At 47.9% G+C, this 22,810-nt stretch overlaps 2 protein-coding genes across 10 annotated transcripts in view; one reads left to right on the top strand and one right to left on the bottom strand.

Annotated features, from left to right (window-relative positions):
* The window catches only part of WDR27 (WD repeat domain 27), a 156,871-nt gene extending 136,326 nt beyond the window's left edge, over nucleotides 1-20,545 (bottom strand). For all 9 annotated transcript variants that reach the window (XR_015768281.1, XR_003609287.2, XR_015768282.1 and 6 more), the window contains exons 1-6: nucleotides 20,462-20,545; nucleotides 14,543-14,683; nucleotides 14,125-14,317; nucleotides 6,666-6,807; nucleotides 3,043-3,167; nucleotides 828-941 (exon numbers count right to left, since the gene is read on the bottom strand). Coding sequence is in view for 6 of the 9 variants with exons in the window: in XM_028103235.2 (XP_027959036.1) it covers nucleotides 828-941; nucleotides 3,043-3,167; nucleotides 6,666-6,807; nucleotides 14,125-14,310 (567 nt within the window). In the remaining 3 variants the exon portion in view is untranslated. The remainder of the gene's footprint in view (nucleotides 1-827; nucleotides 942-3,042; nucleotides 3,168-6,665; nucleotides 6,808-14,124; nucleotides 14,318-14,542; nucleotides 14,684-20,461) is intronic.
* A 155-nt stretch (nucleotides 20,546-20,700) lies between these two features.
* CUNH6orf120 (chromosome unknown C6orf120 homolog) lies at nucleotides 20,701-22,809 on the top strand. The gene is made up of 2 exons (XM_028103295.2): nucleotides 20,701-20,771; nucleotides 21,330-22,809. Exon 2 carries the CDS (start codon nucleotides 21,369-21,371, stop codon nucleotides 21,921-21,923), a length of 555 nt encoding a protein of 184 aa, XP_027959096.1. The 5' UTR covers nucleotides 20,701-20,771; nucleotides 21,330-21,368; the 3' UTR covers nucleotides 21,924-22,809.
* Nucleotide 22,810: the final 1 nt, after the last annotated feature.

Here is a 22,810-nt window from a genome sequence, read left to right as displayed (position 1 = left end):
CAAGAGATGAGGGGCACCCTCACTTCCATCCAGGCTCAGCTCATCTGTCCACAGCAGCTGGAGGGGCTGGGGCTGGGCCCGAGCAAGGGAAGAAGCAGACATTTCCAGATGACCGAGGAAGTCTTCCAGTCTCTCTCCTCTCCCACCCTGCAAGAGGGTGTAAACCACCCGCAACTCTTCTTCCAATTACGCTGCACAAGTCCTCACTTGGTCAATAGGATAAAAATCCTAATGCTAGCTGGCTAGGAGCTGGATGGGAACGGAGCTGACATTTTAAATTAGTTTCTTCTTGGGGCGCCTGGATGGCTCAGTCGGTTAAGTGTCTGCCTTCGGCTCAGGTCATGATCCCAGGGTCCTGGGATCGAGCCCCGCATCGGGCTCCCTGCTCAGCAGAGAGCCTGCTTCTCCCTTTCCCTCTGCCTGCCACTCTGCCTACTTGTGCATTCTACCTCTCTGTCAAATAAATAAATTTAAAAAAAAAAAAAAATCTTAAAATAAATAAATAAATAAATAAATTAGTTTCTTCCTAAGCTCATTAATATTGGAAAATGGTTCTTCTGTTCTGGGCCCCCCAGAAACACTGTGGAGTAAATTAATGTTCTAGCTCCCCAAGGCCCTGGATTTGAGGAGGAGGGTCCCGCAGCTGACCCAAGCCCACCTAGGAATGTTGGGACACGCCCAGCTGACACCTCCAGCCAAGTTCAGGACAGAAGTGTGGTAGAAATAAAGTCACACGTATGAGGTGACCACTGACCAGAAACGCCTGCTCAACTGTGTCCACGTTCCTCTGAAAAGCACCGAAAGCACCCCAATATCCACGCCCTTACCTTAAAGCTTCTGTCTTCAGACACTGAGATGATGAGATGTGTTTGCCACAGACAGAACTCAGCTGCAGTCACGGCGCCCCGGTGACCCTCCAGCTCAGCTCGTGTAGACTGGCTCTGGGAAAATTTGTGAAGGAAGATCAATACTGAATGTTCTGGTAACTCTTTATATAACTCCCTTCTCCAAATGTGAAACCACCTGTGTCTAAACCTAGAAGTTAAAATTCAGATGGCTGAGCTGAGAGGGGGCAGAAGCTGCCCAGGGCCATGTGCATGGCAGTTCTAGAGACAGAGCGACCTGACGCCGGCCCTGAGCAGCGCCACACACGAGGCACTCCCATCTTCCCGTCCACACCCTGTGTGCAGCTCTGAGGCCACTCTTTGCCGCAGGACTGCCCAGAACAGCTCTGCAGGGGTGGGCAGAGCATCCTAAGATCAAACAGGACAGTGTGTTCCTACTACTAATGAGCTATCCTTCCTCCAAAACCCATGAAACCTACTCTAGAGCCAGGAAGCCCCAGAAGACAGTGTCATGAGTCAGAATCACACAGCAGAGATGCAGTGACTGGTCACCCCAGCAGATGTCCCTGTGGGACTCCAGGCAACTGGGATCAGGCCTGCTCTTCAACCCTGCGGCATCCGGTCAGACAAGATAAATAGCCCCTCGTACACATGCAGGAAACATATACATATCTGTATCCACACAGCAACTTAACTAAGGAGTAAGCGCTTAACCCCGGAAGACTTCCAGTAATGTAACCTGAAACCCTTGACAAGCTGGCTTATGTCTCTTATCACCAGAAGATTAAAAATAAAAGGTGGGGTCATAATGTGCACAAGAACAGGGATACTCTCCAGGTTGGATGTTAGGAAATGCACGTTTCTACTCCCTCCAATGTTTGTAATATGAAATAGTCCTTGTCTCTTAATAACATTGTATCCTGGAAAACACCTTGTTTCCTTTCTGCATTTATGGTCCTGTGTTACATTAGTTTAAGTGTTCTGTATTCATTTAAAGTCTCTAAAGCAAAGTTCATCAACTGGTCACTGCCTGGTGTTCTGTTGAAAGCACTACAATACTTCACGTCCGTGCTGGCAGCCCACACATGTCCGGCTACTTTCCCTCGGTAAATCTCACAAGCCTGCTACGAAATGTGCGAAGAATAACAGGCCAGCCATACACAGTCTGGAACAAACAACTGCCACCTCGTTTCCCGTCTGCGTGGTTGAGGCCTAACCTGACTCGGGTCCATCGTCTTCTTTCTGGGACACCTCATCTTCCTTCTGGTGCTGACAGTGCTTGGTGTCCTCCTGGCTCATCTGTGTCCCTTCTCCCAACATGAGGCTGGTGAGCTTTGCTACATGTGGTGGGTGCCTTCACGGAATCACTGAATCCTAGGACATTTCCCAGCATCTGTGACTTCACTTACAACGTTAGCATTTTGTTATGTGTGAGCCTCAGTTGCACAATTTGGCCAAAAATTGCATGAACACAGAAATGTATACTCTGCCCCAAACTGCCTAGCACACAGTAAGCCCACCATCAATTAATCCTCAATTAAGATATTATGCCTAACACTGTCCCTAACCCAGATTTTTCCTAGGTAGATATGGCAGAAAATTCCTCATAGGCAAATAGCTTTGTTAACTGCATTCACTTGGCAAATAGAAGCCAAGGCCAGGCCTTGTATGATTTGTCTCCAAAATAAGTCTCAAGCAGAACATGGATTCTGAGCAAACAGGAGGCCTCCCTCACACCCCCGGCCCCACTTCTGCTCTCTCATGCCTGGCTGAGCCTAACGGGCTCCCGTTTCCTAGTCAGATGCGAGATTTAGAAGTCACAGAGCCTGGAAGAGGAGACGCATATACTTAAACCAACTCCAGTTAAGAGAGAAGTGAGAAAAGTACAGTTCTTGACAGAAAGCAAACTTAGAAAAAAGAGATAAACAAAAGCACTGTGCTGGGAGGGCTTGGAGAGATCACCAAAGGAGGAGAAATCAGAGAAATAAATGTTGACCGAACACACTTGCTTAGCATCCTGATGGCCTGATTTCATGGACTGGTGTCATGACTGACATAAAACAGCACTATCTGATTCAGGCGGCTTTCTAAGTGCGAGATAAAGATATGTCTTCCTTCATTGCCCAGTTAAAAGTACTGTTGATGAGAGGCAGGCGGGGCCCCACTCAACTGCTAATGGGCAGGCACTGAACCTTACCTCAGTATCCAGCATAAATATTTTCTTTCCAGCACACACAGCAACCGCACGGTCATCTGGGCTCAACCTCAAACACAGCACCTTTCCCAGGAGGGTGCCCATGACAACCCCTCGAGGAGTCAGCCCTAGACGGAGTTTCAGTGTTAGTGTCAGATTATGAACAGGAGTCAACAACCTTAGCATAACTCTGCAACAAGCCACAGGGAGGCACTGATAATGTAGCTCTCTCCTCTAAACCACATGCAGAACAACAATGAGATTGGATGTGACTTTGGCTCCTCGAGACATCAAGTATAAATGGTTCTTCTGGAAGTTATGTGGAACGCAGGGATCATCCATCAGAAAATGACTCAGTGTGGTCACAGATAATGGGTCTCTGGGAAGGCTGCATGTGCATACACGTGGGGGTCATACAGAATCGCCCACAGTCCCAATCCTTCCTCCTCCGTGACCAGGCCAGTGAGCTGCTCGGGCTCATGTCAGACAGGCAGAAGGCACAGGGTACCCATCTGAGCCTCTGGGGCCTCTCTACCCCTATGAGGATGTCTCCAGGCAGGCCTGCAGGTCCAAGGTGACAACATGAGCCAACCTGCAGCCTCAAGCAGGATCCCTCAACCAACCCACCACCATGCAGCAGGACTCAGCGCCATTGTGGTTGGGCCCTGTCCAGCAAGGCCGTGTCACCAGTGAGACCTCAAACTACAGAAGGGGAGATGTGCACATATCACTGGAGTTCTATCTTGGCTAAAATCCCATGGTCTTATTGCATGAGTATTCACCAAGCACCTGTGTTACCCCAGGCATCTCCCTAGGCACCCGGGACAGATCAGTGAACAAAGAGACAAAGTCCTGCCTTTGTGGAAAGCTTACCTGGGGTAGGGGGTGGGGGCATTTAGACACCAATAAACAGAATAAGTAAACAAGTTACGTACAATGCTAGAAGGAAGTGAACAACGTAAGAAAAAGCAAAGCACAAAAAGGGACCGGGGTCCAGGGTGGTGGTCAGAAGGGCCCACAGCAATGGAGACACTTAAGTAGACCCTGAAGGATGTGGCAGAATCTACTGTCATCCTGAGATGGAGCAGCAGATGCAAAGGCCCAGGGGCAGGACTAGGCCTGGGCTGTTCCTTGAGCCTGGGGCTTTGGCTGGGGGTCCCGTAGCTTTGTCAGTCTCTCGTCTGCATGAGGCAGGAAGGCCCTGGAGGGTTTTGGGCAGAAGGGTGGCATACTCAAACTCCAATTTTCCAGGGACCCCTGGCTGTTGCGTCGAAAGCAGAGCACCGGGCAAGGTGAGTAGGAGGAGCCAATGCAATAAGCCCGCTGAGTGACCCCGCGGGCTGGACTACAGGCAGCCGTGAAGACCGGTGTGAGGAGCGTCCAGAGTTTGGTTCCGTTTTGCAGGGAAAGCAGACAGGACCTGGGGTCAGTTGAATGTGGAGGTGTGGAGGGAGCCTGAGGCACAGTGCTATGGTTTCTGACCTGAGCCGCTGTGGGGAGGTGGGTGGCAGGTGGGGGAGACGCGACCAGGACAGGTAAACCTGCAGTGCGGTCAGACATCCGCGTGGAGATGTCCAGGCACAGTTCACACGTGAGACCAGACGTGGCAGCTGTCAGAGCCTTGTGTCATCACCAAAGGAGTGTTTTTTGAGAGGAAAGAAGACAAGCCCATATCCCAGTGTGAAGAGGTGGGAGAATGACATGGAGCCAGCAAAGGAGACTGGGGACAAGTGACCAACGACAGCCCCGGGTCACAGTCCATTTTCCAGTCCAAGTGCAAACACAATCATATTGGACACGAAGGTGCTATAATCCAGCACACCTGCCCACCAAGGGCACGGAAACCAAGCCCGGCAGTGCTACATCCGGCCAGGCCCCTGCGGCTTCCCTGGAGCCTTCTGTAGTCCCACCGCGGGAGCTCTGGGGCACAGGAGAGCTGTGGCACAGAACGCTGAGCTCCGTAAGGGCGCCAGACTGTGCCTTGGGGCCAGCTTCAACCCGCCCATGGATGAGACCACATGTATCCAAGTCCACATGAGTCCTCAAGGTTGCAGCCCCTTCCCACAGGGAAGCCTGCTTATTTACAAAGACCTTCTTCGCAGGGAGCAGAAAACGAACATGTGGTTTACTGTACATACGTACGTGTGTGTGTACCTGTGTTCATGTGTGTGCACGTGCACACTCCGTGCACGTGTACACACGTACTGTATACACGCAAGCATGTCTGTAGTGCATGTGTGCACACTATACACACACAAGTGCATATACTACACACATACGTTGCTAGATGCATATGGATGTGCGTGTGTGCTGTGCACGTGTGTGCGGTGCACGTGTACGTGTGTGCTGTGCACGTGTACATGTGTGCTGCGCATATGCACGTGTGCTGCGCACGTGTGTGCTGCACACGTGTACGTGTGTGCTGTGCATGTGTTGCTGTGCACGTGTACATGTGTGCTGTGCACATGTACGTCTGTGCTTGCAGTGTACATGTGTGCTGTGCACGTGTGCTATGCATGTGTGTGCGTGTGTACATATGTTCTGTGCACGTGTGTTCTGTGTCCGTGTGTGCTGTGCACATGTGTGCTGTGCACGTGTACATGTGTGCTGTGCATGTGTGTGCTGTGCATGTGTACATGTGTGTTGTGCCTGTGTGTGCTGTGCAAGTGTACGTGTGTTCTGTGCACGTGTGTGCTGTGCATCTGTGTGCTGTGCATGTGTACGTGTGTGCTGTGCATGTGTACATGTGTTCTGTGCACGTGTGTGCTGTGCATGTGTGGGATGCATATGTGCACGTGTGTCCATCTCTGTGTGTGTGTGCTGTCCTGACACACTGACGCTGGGCACTCAACTACCAGTTAAATGAGATGAGGTGTAAACTATTCCATATGCTGCCGCCTAAGATCCCTTCACACCCGTTTTCTGGAGCAATCCTACGAATTCTCAGCGTAACCAGTTACACAAAGCTCAAACTCCTTAATGTGGTCCTCACCTCACTTCTCACCTTCATCTGATAAAACATCTAACATCACCATGCTCCCCACCTGCGGACTCCTTCTCAGCTCGGCTGACAGGCTGAGCTCTTGATACAGACGGCCCATGCGCACACCCAGCACAGTGCCACTGTCCAGCACCAGCCCTTCCACCCAGCTCCTCCTCATCCTCCAGCTCACAAGTCACCTCCCCAGAGATGACAGCACAGGAGTGCGTCCTGCCCACATCCTCCGTCGACCCCTCGCCTGCCTTCTCTACTGTGCTCCTCACAACTCATAACCACTTGCTTGCCTGTCTGATGCATGTTTGCCTCCCCTCACCGTCTGTAAGGAAAGAATATTTCCACTTGCCTACATGTTTCCAGAGTTCCACAAAAATCACAGGTTTCAAAAAGACAAAACACATAAGATTAAAACTAATGAGCCTATCATATCAGCTTCACACATAGCAAAGGTCAGTAGATGTGAATATAAGGTATCCTTCCCCCAAAGAACAACCAGCTTGGACATCTATCTGGTTTAAAGTTAAAGGAGTGAAAAATTCTCCCAAGCCCCCTTATGTAACCAAGTCTATTTAAGGGTGAGTTATTCCCTTTGTACATTTTCTTAAATATATTTTAACTGTTCATTTACCTTGAAGTGCTTTCTGTCTGCATTCATCTAGGGTCCACATTATAACATAATCTCGTGATGCAGAACAGACGAGAAGTGGACTCACTGCATTTCCAAATGCCACAGCAGTAATTGGCTCATGGTGTCCTCTTAGGGTCAGAGGCTGAAGAGTTAACAGAAACAAAACTATCATGAACTACAGATAACATTCAAAGAATAAAAAAGCATAACAGCATAATCTCAAACCTAAGAAATCAAATGGATTGAATTTTTCAAACATATTTATTTCATATATTCATTTATAATTCATTTATTAAAATTCCTGTTAATGTACTACTCGTTATTCTCTCAAGTGAACAATTTCGTGGTTACCCAACATTAAGAATCACACTAGTAAAATGATGCAGGTCACCTCACTCTTCCACTTACTCATTAGTTATTAATTAAGCAAATATGTATTGCATCCTGCTACATGCCAGAAGAATAACGGCTGTGCTGGACATTGAAGGGTAAGGCAATGACGAGGAATCTTCAAGAGGAGGGGTGCATTCGGGTCATTGGGAGACAAGGCACATGTCAGAGGCTGCTGGTGCAAGCAAGGAACACAGTGAAGTTACAGGTGGGCTGGACGCTGTGTATGGAGTTCTGATAGTGCTCTAGGAAACAGGGAGCCAGCAGAGAAGGTACAAGCGGAAGAATCTATGACCGAACTCATCTTCAGACTTATAACACTGCTGCAAGTACAGAAGAGGACCACAGTGGGGACACAGAGGGGCCAAACATCCCAAAGCAAGTACAGTAAAGGCCTGAATGAGGGCAGCACGGATGCAGATGGGAGGAGACAGAGAACCAAAGACTCTGTGACCAGTGGGCATTGAGAGATGGGGGAAGGGACGGAAGCAAAGATAATCAGTGTTCCAGGTTGAAACCCTAGGTGAATGGTGGCATAAGAAAGGGGGAATGGAATCAGGAAAGAACATAGTTTGTCTGCGCTGTGTTGAGTGAGGCACTTTCGGGCTGACAGTCAGCAGACAGCAGGCACTTTGACGTAAGAGCCATCACTCAAACACGAGAACGACGAGAGCTCTGTCTATGGTCATGGCGGCCAGTTCATCTGCACCAAGCTCCTGATGAGAACGACAAGAAAACAGGGAAAGAATTGCCAAGAACATACAGATACACTTTTAAGACATCAGAGAGCAATGAAAGCAGCAAAGAATTAAGAACAGAGAAGAAGGAAACAGAGAAGGGACCCAACATGGGAGGCCATTCACCCATGAAGACTCCGGTTGAATGGCAGCTTTCTGACAATTCCAGCAAAGGCAGCAGAAACCTGAGATACTTATGGGACTGGGAGCACAAAAATGGTGTAATTAAATGCATCATTCTCAGACACAAACAGAACTATCTTATTGGGAAAAGGGCAAAGAATTCCACTGCCTGACAAAGTACTTCTGAGAATAGAGCCTTAAGGTTGAGGACTCCATGCATTTTTTTTTCCTTTAAAACACTACAAATGAATTTTAATAAATTTCTGCTTTAAAAAAGGCATACCACCTACTAAGGTGGGAGGGAAGGGCATGTTACCAAATGCCCAGGCCTAGAGTAGTGACCCGAAGGGCCAGGCCCAAGGAGGGAAGATGAATGGGCAACAGAAGAGTGCTCACAAGCCCACCTTTGAGTTCTCATAATCCCCAACTGGATTACAGTGACCTGGGATTTTGCCAGTGCCCTCAGCCAGCCAGCTATCAGAAGCAAGCATAAATTCTCTCTGCAAGAAGTTAAGATCATCCAGAGCCCCAAATTATTTGTGCATTTTTTCATACATAATGTCCAGCAGTCAATCATTCAAGGAGTCAAGACCATTCGGTCAAAAACCAAGAGAAATATATAACCATGGAAAACACCCACCCACAGATCATCCAGATGGCCTTGAAACCAAACCAGAACTGATCCAGATTGCAGAATTAATGGATAAGGACATTAAAACCATCATTATAATTCTATTCCATATGTTCAAAAAGTTAAATAGGGGTATAAAAAAATCAATAATTAATAACCTTCCAAAACAGAAAGCACCAGGCCACGATGGACCCACTCCTCAATATTTAAGGAAGAGATTTTACTAATTCTCTAAAATCTCTTTCAGAAGACTGAAGAAAGAAAACAGAGGGAAACACTATTTTCAGAAGAAGCAGAGGAAATATTTCCTTACTCATTCAATAAGACCAGGATTACCCTAATATCAAAACCAGACAAAGACATCACAAGAAAAGAAAATTAAAAACCAATATCTCTCATGAACATAGACGCAAAACTGAACAAAATATTCAAAATATCAGCAAATCAAACCATACAATGTATTAAAAAAGTATACATCATGACCAAGTAGAATTTGGAGATTTATTCCAAGTATTGCAAGGCTGGTTGAACATTTGAAAATCAGTTAATCCATCACATCAATAGGCTAAAGAAGAAAAATCACATGAAAATATCAAAAAATGTTGGGGTGCCTGGGTGGCTCAGTCAGTGAAGCATCCAACCCGATTTTGGTTCGGGTCATGATCTCAGAATCATGAGATTGAGTCCTATGTCAGGCTCCGTGCTGGGCCTAGAGCCTGCTTAAGATTCTCTCTCTCCCTCCCCCTCTGCTCCCCCCTCCAATCACATGTGCTTGCATTCTCTCTAATAAACAAATAAGCAAATAAATAGAAATAGTAGCTGCTTCACAGTACAGTTCATTTACCAAAAAAAGTAGAAGAAAGCATTTGACAAAATCCAATAGCAATTCATGATAAAAACTATCGGTATACTAGGAATGAGGGGAACTTCCTCAACCTAATAAAGAGTATCTACAAAATACCAAGAGCTAATGTATGAAGTGGTGAGAAACGACAAGCTTTCCCACCGAGATTAGAAACAAGACGAGGACGAGAACGTCCCCTCTCACCACACCTTGTCAACATGACACTGGGAATCTTAGCTAATATAATAACACAATAAAAGGAAAAGAAGGCACAGTGACTGAGAAAATAGAAATAAAACTGTCTTTGTGCATGGGTGACATGATCATCTAAAAATTCTTTTGGATTTCAGAAAATCCAAAAGAACTGGCAAAAAACTCCTGAAACTAGGCAATTATAGCAAGGTTGCAGGATACAAAGTTAATATGCAAAATTCCACTTCTTTCCTATATACCAGCAATAAATAAGTGGATTTTGAAATTAAAAACACAATACCATTTACATTAGCACTCAAACAAATGAAACGCTTAGGTACAAATCTAACAAAATTGTATAAGATCTCTGAGGTGCCTGGGTGGCTCAGTCGGTTAAGTGCCTGACTCAATTTTGGCTCAGATCATGGTCGTGAGATTGAGCCCTGTGTTGGGCTCCATGCTAGGCATGGAGTCTGCTTAAGATCCTCTCTCTCCCTCTCCCTCTGCACCCCCCACTCACACATGCTCACTTTCTCTCTCAAAAAAAAAATTATATAAGATCTCTATGAGGAAAAATAAAAGTGTTGAAAGAAATAAAAGTAAATGAATGGAGAGATATCCCATGTTCATGGATAGAAAGACTCAATATTGTCAAGATGTCAGTTCTTCCCAACTTGGTCTATAGATTTAATCCAATCCCAATCAAAATCCACAAACTAATTTTAAAATGTATACAGAGGCAAAAGACCCAGAATGGCCACACAATACTAAAGAACAACAACAAAGTTGGAAGACTGACACCACCTGCCTCCAAGACTTATTATGAAGCTACACTAATCAAGATTGTACAGTAATGGCAAAAGAAAGAACAAACAGATCAATGGGAGAGAAGACAGAGCCCAAAACAGTCAAATGAACTTTGACTAAGGAACAAAGGCGATACAATGGAGAAAACTATAAACCCCTTAAAAAATAACACGGGAGAAAACCTATATGACTTAAGTTTGGGGATAACTTTTCAGATAAGACACCAAAGGCATGATCCATGAAAGTAAGAATTGATAGCCTGGATTTCCATTAAAATTAAAAACTTCTGTTCCATCAAAGACACTATCAAGAGAATGAGGAGACAAACCACAGATTGGGAGAAAGTATTTGCATAAGACATCTGATAAAGGACCATTTCCAAAAATAAACAAAGAACTCTTAAAGGGCAGCAATAAGAAAATAACCAAGTTAAAAAAGGAGCCAGAGACCATCACAGACACCTCACTACAGAAGATATAAGATGACAGGTGAGCAAACTCCACATCATTGGTCATCAAGGAAATACAGATGAAGACAACAATGATACCACTGCACACCTACTAGAGTGACAAAATCTAGAACATTGACAAGTCCAAATGCCGATATGGATGTGGAGCAGCAGGAACTCTCATTCACGGCTGGTGGGAATACAAAATGGTGCAGACAGTTTGGCAGTTTCTTACAAAAATAAATATTCTTTTAACATATGATCCAGCAATCATGCTCCTCAGTATTTACCCAAAGGAGCTGAAAATGTATGTCCACTCAAAAACCTGCACATGCAAGTTTATGGCAATTTTATTCATAATTGCCAAAACTTGGAAGCAGTAGGTCAATAGATAAACTTACTGCATCCAGACAATGGGATATTGTTCAGTGTTACAAAGAAATGAGCCATCAAACATGAAAAGACATAGAGGAACCTTCCAAGCATATCACTAAGTGATCCCATCTACATGTGATCCCTCCTGTGTGGGATCCCACCTACATGACCCCGTGGAAAAGGCAGAGCTGTGGGGACAGTGAAAGGTCAGCTGTTGCCGGGGTTGGGATTGGGGGAGGGGGGGTTAAGGGGGGAAGAGCACAGGATTTTAGGGCAGTGAAAACTCTCGGAATGATGTGGTAATAGTGGACAGCTGTCATTCTACATTTGTCTAAACCCACCGAATGCACACCAGGAGTGACCCTGAGGGACCTGTGAACTCTGGGCGACGACAACGTGTCAGTGCGGACTCATCAGCTGCAACAAATGCACGACTGTGGTGCAGGGTGTTGGGTGGAGGAGGCTGTGTGTCGCAGGAGCACAGGGGGCATACAGGAAATCTCAGTACCATCCCCTCAATTTTGCTGCGAACCTAAAACTGCTTTTACAGAATTAATGAAGTGTTAGGGTGCCTGGGTGGCTCAGTCAGTGAAGCGTCTGCCTCCAGCTCAGGGTCCTGGGATGGAGCCCTGCATCAGGCTCCCTGCTCAGTGGGGAGCCTGCTTCTCCCTCTGCCTCTGCCCCTCCCCACTTGACTCATGTTGTCTCTTGCTCATTCTGCTCTCTCTCCAAATAAATAAATAAGTAATCTTTAAAAAAGAAATATAAAAGAATAATAAAGTCTTAAATTTTTAAAAAAAGGCAAAAAGTAGCCCCTAAAAAGAAAAATGTAGCCAAAATTTCAGAGCAAGAAATATTACCAGGGATAAAGAAATGTTACTTTGTAACATTCACAGAGCCAATTCACCAACAGAACATAAAGATACCAAACACTTATGTGCTTAATAATGGAGTTTCAAAATACATGGAGCAAAACTGATGGAGGAGAAATAGGCAAATTCACATGCAGAGTCACAGATTCCAATATGTGTCTCTCAATAACTGACAGAACATGGGGCCATGAATGGAAGATGTGAAGAACACTATCAAGCAATGTGACCTGACTGACGTTTATAAAACAAAGATACACAAATACTCATAGCATTTTATCTACAGTAGTCAAAAGTGAAAACAACCTGAATGTTCACCAACAGGAAAATGGATACCCAAATTATAGTACATTCACACAATGGGATACTACTCAGTATTGAAAAAGAATACACCATTGATGCATGAACAATGCAAATAACTTCGAAAATAAGTGTTCTGAGTGAAAGAAGCCAAACAGACACAAAGAGTAAGCACTGTCTGATTCCACTGGCATCAAACTCCAGAAAATGCAAACTAATGAAAGCTCTTATTTAGAATACGTAAAGAACTCCTTCACATCCATAGAGACAGATAATCTGTCAGAAAAAAATAGCACAAGATTGAACACATATCACAAAAGAGAAGGTCCAAATGGCCAATAAATTTGTAAACAGGGGTTAAACCTCACTAATCAGCAGAGAATTGCACATCACAAACAAGCACCCTGCACACACCAGAAGGCCTCAGACTAAAAGAACCAAGTACAGGTGAGGATGCGGATCAAGTGGGACTCTCACACAGCCTCTGAAGAAGTACAGATCATTACAACCACTTTGGAAATCTTCTCGGCACTGTCTACCAGCCTGAATGTACACACTCCCTATGACTCAGCAGTTGTACACACACGTGTACCAAAAAACATACAAAGGAATGCCTACAGCAGTCAAAATATGGAAACAAAACAAATCTCCACCAAGAACAGAGAGGGTTAAGTGTGGTCTGTCCATGCAACGGGACATTGTGCAGGGATGAAGATGAACCATGTGGATGAACCCCGCAGACATCATGGTGAGTCAAAGAAACCGGCATCAGGCACAACCCCACTCAGACAAAGTCCAAGCACGAGCAACGCTAGCCAACACTAGATATGGCGCCAGGAGTTGAGGCTGTGTCAGCTTTGGGGAGGAGGGAAGGGAGGACAGGCTGAGACACAGCAGAGCCCAGAAGACAGGTACCCAGCTGTGTTCACTTCATCATAATCAAATGACGGCACTCAATGTCTGGGACACATTTTTCTAAGTATCTCACACTTCACTGAGAAAGCGAGAGAGATCAAGCTGGACATCGGAACGCAGGAGCCCATTCATCGGTGTTAAGTTGTGTTGAAGAAACATAGTAAAACCTCTCGTAACTCAACGGGGAAAAATCTAACTATAGGTTTCTCTTTAACGATGATGAACAGCTCCCACTCTACTAGTGAAGTGAGCGCCAGTAACATCGAAATTAAAGGGAACTTTCAGGCAAACCCAGATTGGCTCCATGCGCTGTCATCACTGGCCCTAAACTCCTGAAGCCCAAAATAAAGATAAAAATGATCCCAACACGAAAAATGCTGATAGAATTTACTTTTTTCATTTTGTACAACGAAACCTGTTTTGAAGAGCATTCAGATAATTATACTAGTCATGAAATAACTTCTGAATGAAAACTAATGATGTCTTTAAAACTGTCAGTTTGATGTAAAAGATTCTGCAATAAATGTAATAAACTTCCTTAAATGTGTTATATTTAAAATCTACAAAAATTGGACTTCTCTTGATTATGTTAACATGAATCTTTTCTGCCTTCTACTCTAATTGAAGAAGAACTTTTTTTAATAAAGTGATTCCAGGCAGTTTATTTTCTAAAACTGCGACATTAGCACAGCGTTTGTTTCTCCTGTAGTCGGTACTGGAATCCCCAGGGGGCAGTACCACCCAAACAGCATCCGAGAAATGGGCAGAGAACTGCAAGGCTCTCTGTGTCATCTGACCTAACGAAAAACACACAGAACTTCACAATACCTGGTAAGAAGGGTCGTCCGTGTTCCACACGCAAAGTGCATTCCCGTCTAAAGGGAAAGCGCAGTACTGACCGCTACAGGCAAGCGGGACACGGCGCGCAGGCCCCTTCGATGCTACCAGGCACTTTTCTGTGACCAGGTCCCCGACACCAGCATCAGTGCAGAGATTCCCTTGCGGGTCTCCCATCTCCAGTCTGAACGCAGTGTGTGGAAAACAACCATGAAGGGACATTTAATACCGACATGACGAGAGCACGAGCACATACAAAGTACATCACACCCACCCACCTCGCCCTTCCCACTCCCAAGGTAAGGGAGAAGACATTACTCAAAGTCCTGACGGCTCCACACGCACGCACACGCACACGCGCACGCACACGACTGCTCACTCAATCCACGGGCTTTCAGATTCAACAGACCTTGGTTCACGGCCCCTCTTCCTACTCAACACGCCTTGCTCAGAGCTGCGGACTGTGGTTCCACGGCTGGCAAACGGACAGAACAGCACCTCCCAGAGGCGGTCTGTGCTGGGGTCCGTGATGGCGAGCCCAGCACCAGCACTGAGGAGTGAACAGAAAGTTATTCCTGACATTGATTACTAGTATCGATGACTCTGAGATACAAAATCATTTTCCAAATTTTCCAAGCAAATTGGTGGTAAAGGACAGTATTAATCTAGCTCTCCTATTGCTTACCTTGGGTTTGTTCAACTGTTTCACAACATTGTGTCATTAAAATCAATTACCTCAGGTTATATAATCACTGACTCCATCTTACAAAAGCATAAATGAATGAAACATTGACAAAAATAACAACTGCTTCAGACTTCTGTCCCACTTCACAGTTAATGACCTCACCCATGTTATCTCTTTCTATACATGTAGCCCTCAAGTCATCCTGATTCTGCTCTGCCTCACGTCTCACTCCAGGCACTTACACCTGAAAAGCTCATCCACAGAATTTGCTGACACAGTCATGAGCAAAGGGTTTAACTATCTGGTCACCATGCTGGTCGAGTGGACTCAGATGACCCAACCATGTTCACATGCTGGCTTCAGAGGGAAAGGGGTGGTCAGACAGAAGGAGACCAGGTGACACTGACCAGCAGAGATGGGATGAGGTTAGAAGAGGGAGAAAAGGCCTCCAGTGGGGACAGCCTGCAGTGCTCAGCAACGGACCAAACAGAAGGGCTTCCACTTAAAGCTCAGTTCATAACTGGAGGGCTATTGAAGGTTGCTGAACAAAGCTATTTAGGAAAATGCACATTTCAATCTGGCAGCAATGGGCACCTCTGCCACCGCATACTCAGAGAGGGGCCACAGGTGTCTTCACAGCTCCACCCACCTAAGAAAGCAGCAGCAGTGCAGGGAACCTGTGTGGGGCCAGTGGCTTCACAATTAAACAGCTTTGCATGAGCCGCCTGCTCAGCCACTCACTGCTGCTCGAAATGGCTTGGCAAGTGCTGCTGACTGCGCCCGGAGCTGCCCGCAGACAGAGGACATCTAACCCCCTGCAGGAAACGTGTGCTGTCCTGCTGGCCGTTACCTGGGCACAGGTAAGTTACCCTTAGAGCTTTCAGCTGCAGGGCATCCCAAATGACTTCCACCCACAGGCTGCTGGAAATCCCTGCCGACGCAGGAATCCCTGGACAGAACTGAAGCATAACTGGGGTAGAGGAGGAAGGAATATGACCTTCAGCTATGTGAAACACATTGTTCTAATTGATCAGGGACAACGAGATAACCTAAATATTAAGGATGTTAGTTCTTTCCGCTATTTTTGCAGATTTTTCTCTGGTTTTTGTTTTTAAATTGTTAATAGTACTTTGTAACCTGTAAGGCATCTGAAATTTAATTGTTTTTGGTATTATTTCCCAAAGCATAAGCTTTGGCTATTTGGTAACGTGTATCAAAATACTTTAAAAAGTACATATTCTTTGATACATAAATTTTCATCCTATAAACTTAAAACAAGCAAATCATTGTACATTTCCCAAAATGCATTTCTTCAAGGATGTCCAAAATGCACTGATTAGAATCTAAAATGCAATGACAGTCCTTACATTCAGTGGAACACAGTGTAGACATTATGACAATTTACTCTGCAGATCAGTAAGAGCCTTTTCAGCCTTTCTTTCAATGAGAGAAAGCTCAGCCTGATGGGCCTTAAAGAAAGGGGTGTCTCTGGAGGGGCAGGCCTTTAACTGGAAGGTGTGTGCAGGGCTCCATGCAGCAGCCTGAGCCAACCAGGCCTGGTCTCTCCATCTTTCAGCTGTGACTGTCTGGATCTTGGCTCTGGTTTCTCCTTTCTGTTGCCATTTGCTGGCCAGCAGCTCCCACCATCACTCTCTCATGCTCTGGTGCACTGGGAAGAGTGACCACCTCTTCCTATCAAACCCTGAACATTCTCTATGAGTTTGGGCCAGTTTGGGCCACTTCTCATCCTTGAATTTACCATGTCATCAGAAGGATAAAACTGTGTTGACAAGTGAGCCCCATGTGTCATGGAACTGTGACCCCTGAGGCCTGGCCAGGAGAGGGAAAAGAGTGGCCACCCAAGGAAATCAAAGTATTATTGCCAGAAAAGGAATAGATACTGTGAAAAAAAAAAAAATCCATGTTTGTCTAAGTATATACTAGCATTTAGATGTTTGAGGACAGAAACTTTAATAAAATACATCCACAATATCATTAAAAATATCCACAAATACAAAACTTATATTCTTCAAAAGACACCATTTAGTGAGTGAAAATGCAAGCCACAAAGCAGGAAAGATGAGCAACACATAAAGCCGACAAACACATCCAGGATGTACAAAGAATTCATACAAATCTTAAGACAGACAAGCCAACAGAAAAATATGCAAAAGGCACTTCATGAAAGATCTCCAAATGGCCAATTAACTGGAGAAGATGCTTATCCTCATTATTTACCAGAGAATTGCAAACCGAAATGAAAAGTGAAACCCATACACCCATCAGAATGGTTAAAATCAAAAACACTAAGAAAAGAACACTGAGTATGGATGAGCTTCCAAAACCTATGGGAGGAGTAATGTAAGTTGGAGCAACCACTCAGAAAAACAGACCTAGAGGGAATTCTCTGCTGAGCACACACCGAACCATGAACACATGAACCAAGAAACACGTAACACAGAACGTTTATAAGAATGCTCAAAGCAGCACTATTCGTGAGTCTAAAATTGGAAACAGCCCAACTGTCCACGTGCAGCAGCCTGGGGAAAGAGGGGTATATTCCTAACAGGATACACACAACAGTGTGTGCTCAGTATTGGTCTACCGGCGAGCAGAGCCGGACTCAAACACCTTTGGGAAGGAGGCAGGGAGTGATGACCAGAGGCCCACAGGGCTCTGGGGTGCTGACACCACGTGCTCTCAGACCTGTGGGGTGATCACCTGCATTTACTCAAGACCAATTCCCAACCCGGGTGGAGGTTTCACAGGTTTGTAGCTGGGCATTTTCATGCCATATGCACTGCACATGGCGTACCACCTTCACTGTCTGGGCTCCATTACCCCATAGGGCGCTGGCCGAGGGGTTACAGGAATTGTTCTCTCTGAGACGCACCTGTTCCCAGGCCAGTCCTTGTTACTTGTCCCTAAGCAGCCTGAGGGGAATTTAGTTCCCTAAAGAGCTCCTTCTGGACCCACAATCAAGGAATGACTGAACTACAAGGTATGAATGCAATGTCCTGCTTAGATGCTGCCAACAGCCGCCCATCTTTCTGAAGACAAAGACCAAACTCGTGGCCCAGCCCAGCTGTCGGAGCTCACCCTACACCACATCCCCATCCCATGTGCCTGGCCCCATTCATTGTCCTCCTGTGACCCAGCTCCCTCCTTGAATTTGCTCATCCCTCGACAACACAGGTGTGAATTGTGCAGGTCCACTTACACACATATTTTTTCAACCAATACAGTACAGTGCTGTAAATATATTTTCTTCATCATTTCTCTAACTGATCTTATTGTAAGAATACAGTACACGGTACATATAACACACAAAATATGTGTCAGTCAACTGGTTTATGTTATGGGTAAGGCTTCTCCTCAACAGTAAGCTATCGGTAGTTAAGGTTTCAGGGAGTCAAACGTTATACACAGATTTTCCACTGTATGGGGGACGGGGGCACACCAAACCCTCATGTTGTTCAAAGGTCAAGTGTATATAGACACACACACACACACACACACATAAAAGTATATAACTGATTAATGCCTAGCTCTGGGAAAGGAAAAAATGTGTCTATTTTCTCATTAGTGTGTCCTAGTGAGAATACGTGGTAAGTATTCAATACATATCTGAAGCGTTAAAGACAGCAAGACCAAAATGCAGTCACTGTGCTAAACCCCGTGTCAGCAGGACCAAAACTTAATATCTAATCTAAGTGCAGTCTCAATCCCCAGGAATGTAACTTTTTACACTCAGTTTGTAATTAGCTGGTTAGCACCAGTGTGACAGTCTGGCCCACAGACCCCTTCCATTCCCTGAGGAAGGCGACCTTGCCTAAAACAACACATTGTCTAACAATGTCGTTCTCACACCCTTTCCAGCTTTAAAAGCCTTTCCTTTCCTACAGCTCAGCAAAGCTCCTTTCTACTGCTAGACGGGGATGCTGCCCGACTCATGCATCACTAAGTAGCCAATTTGATCTTTAAATTTATTCAGTTGAGTTTTTGTGATTTAACAGATTTAGCAGCAGTGATGGATGATGAAGCGATCTCTGGCAGCTTCAGGGATGGGGAGAAACACAGGCCTGGTACCCTGCAAGCACTTCGAGTTCTCTCTGCCCCTGTTTCCGGGGGCCCTGGCTGAGCTCCTCTCAGCTCTGAGCTCGGCTCTCTTTGTGCTGAGCTCCTGCTCTCACTGGATTTCCACAGTTGCCCATTTGGTTGGAATCCCCACCCACATCCTGTCCCCACTCTGCCCAGATTCCACAGTGGGAACTGCTGGTGGTTACTGGGTCCAGCTTAAAAACCGGATGGGTCCTGGATCAAACTGAGCCCAATTTAAGCTGGGCTGGGTCCAGCACAAGGCCTCAGGTGAATAAAATGTTGTAGTAAGTAATGGCTTGTAGCTAAAGGGAATCTTGGAAGCCAAAAAAGCTGGAAGCCCTGTGGGCACAGGTCCGGCACTGAAAGGCTGTGGGAGTGCTTGCCACCTCAAAAAGATGCTCACGAGAGGATAAGCTCGTCACAGAAGATGGTAAGTGGGATCATAATTAAAGTATCCTTGCTGGTTTCCTTTGTAGCAAAAGAAAACATAAAATTCTCCACATGACCCAGAACAGGAGAAAGTCTTCACTCTAGCTACCCTGAGGCTAGAGCTAGGATAAAATGAGCAAGGCTGGTAGCAAAGGTGTGGGAGTGGGAACGGCACCAAATCAGGCACCGTCATTTCTATCTGATGACGTCGCTTCCTAAATGATTAAATATTTTTAAAGGTAACACTACTCTTCACATTTAGCCGTTTTAATTTAGAGAGAGAGAGCGCGCGAGAGACCACCCTCTTTCTGTTAGCCAGACTGAGGCAAGCTGACCCTGCAGACGTCAAGGCCTCACCTCGGTACCGTGACGTGTCAGGCAAGCACGAGACACCGACGGCAGCAGGGCACTGTAGTCGTAAACGTCATTTCCTTGCTCAGTTATCTAAAACAGACCCAGATGTCTCCCTCTGCCACAGCCTCTCTTTTGCACCGCGGGCCAGTCCGCTTTCCCGGGAAAAGAAACGGGCGGTCGGCCCAGGTCGGCGGGGGGACCCCAGGAGCAAGCGGACACCCCTGGCTGGCGCCCCCTCCGTCCCAGCCCGAAGACCAGCGCGTCGCGACGCCCTGGCGCCCGCTTTCGCCAACCTCACCAAGATCCTCCGCTCGAAGCCCGCCCCGCCACTCTGACACGCGAAGAAGGGAGTCCGACGGCGGCGCGGCGGCGTTGCGACCACACCTGCTCGACGCAGCCTCCTCGGGCCCCCGACCCCCCCCGAGTCCTGTGGGAGCCGGCCGAGTCCACGTGCCCAGACACGGGCGCAAGGCCCCTGCGTGCTTCCAGGGCCGACTCCAGGGATTTCCACAAAAGCACAGGAGCGGGGCTCTATGATCCTGAAACGCACACAATCTTTGTTGCGGAAAAACCTGGCGCAACGACCAACAGGGGGCCCTTCACACCAGGTTCCAAATTCACAAGACAGCCTGAGTATAAATACAACTGCCCTGGAAGTCTCTCTCAGGAGCACTTCAAAAGCCACCGTGCCTTTACGAGGAACAGAACAGGCAACAGGTGCCCGGACAAGAGTCGGGCCTCGGGCCACCTGTCTCTCACCTGGGGCCCGCCGGGACCTGGCGCAGCGCCCCGGAGGCGGACGCTCAGTCCAGCTGAGAGCCGAGAGCGCCGGGTCCTCGCCCCGCGCCCCGCCCCACCCCCCGTCGCCCTGGCTACGAGCCACCGCCCCTTAGCACCCACGGCCTTTTCGTCATTTCCGCGAGAGGCTGAGGGCACTTCCGCTTCCGGGTCGTACCTCACTGCCGGGTCGCGCCTCACTTCCGGGCGCCGCCTCACTTCCGGCTGCTCTGGCGCGACGGCCCACCCCCGGCCCGGATGCTGCAGACGCGGCGCCCGGCGGGGAGCGGCGGTGAGTACAGTGCTAGGGCTCCCCCGAGATCCCTCGCTCCGGGCAAGGCCGTCGGCCCCAGAGCCGCCCCTCCGCTCGGCCCCGCGCTCAGGTTGCCCGGGGCCGCCCGGATCTCTCCGCTTCTGTCCCTTTCTTCCCACCTCCCCTTCCCCACCCTCCCCCCGCGGCTTTCCCGCCCCCTCCCCGCTCCGCCTCTCCCCTCCCCCTTCCCCCTGCACCGCTCCCCGCTCCGCCTCTCCCCTCCACCGCTCCCCGCTCCGCCTCTCCCCTCCCCCTTCCCCCTGCACCGCTCCCCGCTCCGCCTCTCCCCTCCCCCTTCCCCCTGCACCGCTCCCCGCTCCGCCTCTCCCCTCCCCCTTCCCCCTGCACCGCTCCCCGCTCCGCCTCTCCCCTCCCCCTTCCCCCTGCACCGCTCCCCGCTCCGCCTCCGCTCTCCCCCTCCCCCTCCCCCCGCAGCCTCGCCGTCTCCGCTCTCTTCCCGGGGCCTGCGGGGACCGGGCCCCGGGGGGCGGCCCGGCGGCGCCGGCGCGCTGAGCGTGCCCTCTGGCCCTCCTGCAGGACGTCCGCGGGGGAGCCGCTGAGCGGCGGGCGGCGGGCATGGCCGCTGCCTGGAAGCGCGCCCTGCTGGTCCTGCTGGCCTCGCAGGTGGTGTCCTCGGCCAGCTCCTCGGACGAGGACGAAGTCCCCGAAGAGTGGCTCCTCCTGCACGTCGTGCAGGGCCAGATAGGAGCCGGGAATTACAGCTACTTGAGGTTAAACCACGAGGGGAGGATCGTCCTCAGGATGCGGAGCTTGAAGGGGGACGCGGACCTGTACGTGTCGGACAGCACCCTGCACCCGAGCTTCGACGACTACGAGCTGCAGTCCGTCACGTGCGGCCAGGACGTGGTGTCCATCCCCGCGCACTTCCAGCGCCCCGTGGGCATCGGCGTCTACGGGCACCCGTCCCACCACGAGAGCGAGTTCGAGATGAAAGTGTACTTCGACCGCAGGGTCGAGCAGTCCCCGTTCGCCGAGGTGGCGGTCTTCGACGGCAGGGACGCGGCGCGCGGGCGCGCGCAGAACCCCGAGGATGCGCCCCAGGAGGAGGAGTCCGTGCTCTGGACCATCCTCGTTAGTATTCTGAAACTGGTCCTCGAAATCCTGTTTTGATTCACCGGACATGCTCTGGAGGCTCCTGCCCGTAACCTGTGAAGTTGATTGCAGTGCTCTCTGAATCCAGCTACCCTGATCTGGTGGAAATTCTGGTTACTTCTGATTGGGGGATGGAAACATAAAGCCATACAGTTTTGTTACCTCATATACCCCACAAGTAGGGAAAGCAGCAAGAACGATGTTTTTTTTCCTCCAAATGTCAAAATTCCTGTAAAAGGAATACGCACAATAAAATGTTTAAACTCCAGTTTGATTAGCTTGTCAGGTGACTAAAAATATTGCAGTAACCCAGGTATATATAAAATAAGTCGAAATAGAGCATCAGATTAAAAGGCTGGCAGCTAGAACTGTATTCTGGTTAGGCCCCCAGTGCAGTTACAGCGTGTAGACTTTGAAGAGTTACTAAAAGCAAGTCTGAAATGTAATGATGTCGGGGGATTTGCGTGGCTATGGGGCAAAAGCCCCGTGCCTGCTCCCCAGGTCAAGTGGGCACCCCTCTCCAGACAGATCTCCTGGCAGACCCAGGGTGCTCCTGTACCAGCTGCACTGAATCTCATCAGGTCATTTGTTATTTATCACCTTGGGCTACCTACTAAAATTCTTCCGTCATTAAAATAACTTGGTTATGCTACCCACGACAGGCCAGAAACAATACAGACTAGGAGAATTTCATGCAAATACTAGTCACTTTCAGGTCAATGGAGGAATTGTTGAGTATTTCAATTAAATTGCCTAATATTCCCAACTGAATTTCTGGATAGAGCCAAAGTACTAAGAGATTAAAAGGAATTTTTGGAAAATAAACTGTTACTTCTCTACTTGAAATTGGTTTCAAGGGTAAAAGTGGCTTATAACAAATAAATCAACTTGCAGATTTTAAGCAT

Source organism: Eumetopias jubatus, unplaced genomic scaffold (genome assembly GCF_037043125.1).
Source record: "Eumetopias jubatus isolate StellerSeaLion01/CBP00866 unplaced genomic scaffold, mEumJub1_p1.0 scaffold_6, whole genome shotgun sequence".
NCBI classification, from domain to species: domain Eukaryota; kingdom Metazoa; phylum Chordata; class Mammalia; order Carnivora; family Otariidae; genus Eumetopias; species Eumetopias jubatus.
Note: the sequence above shows the minus strand (reverse complement) of the source record. Positions and strands in the feature narration are given on the sequence as shown.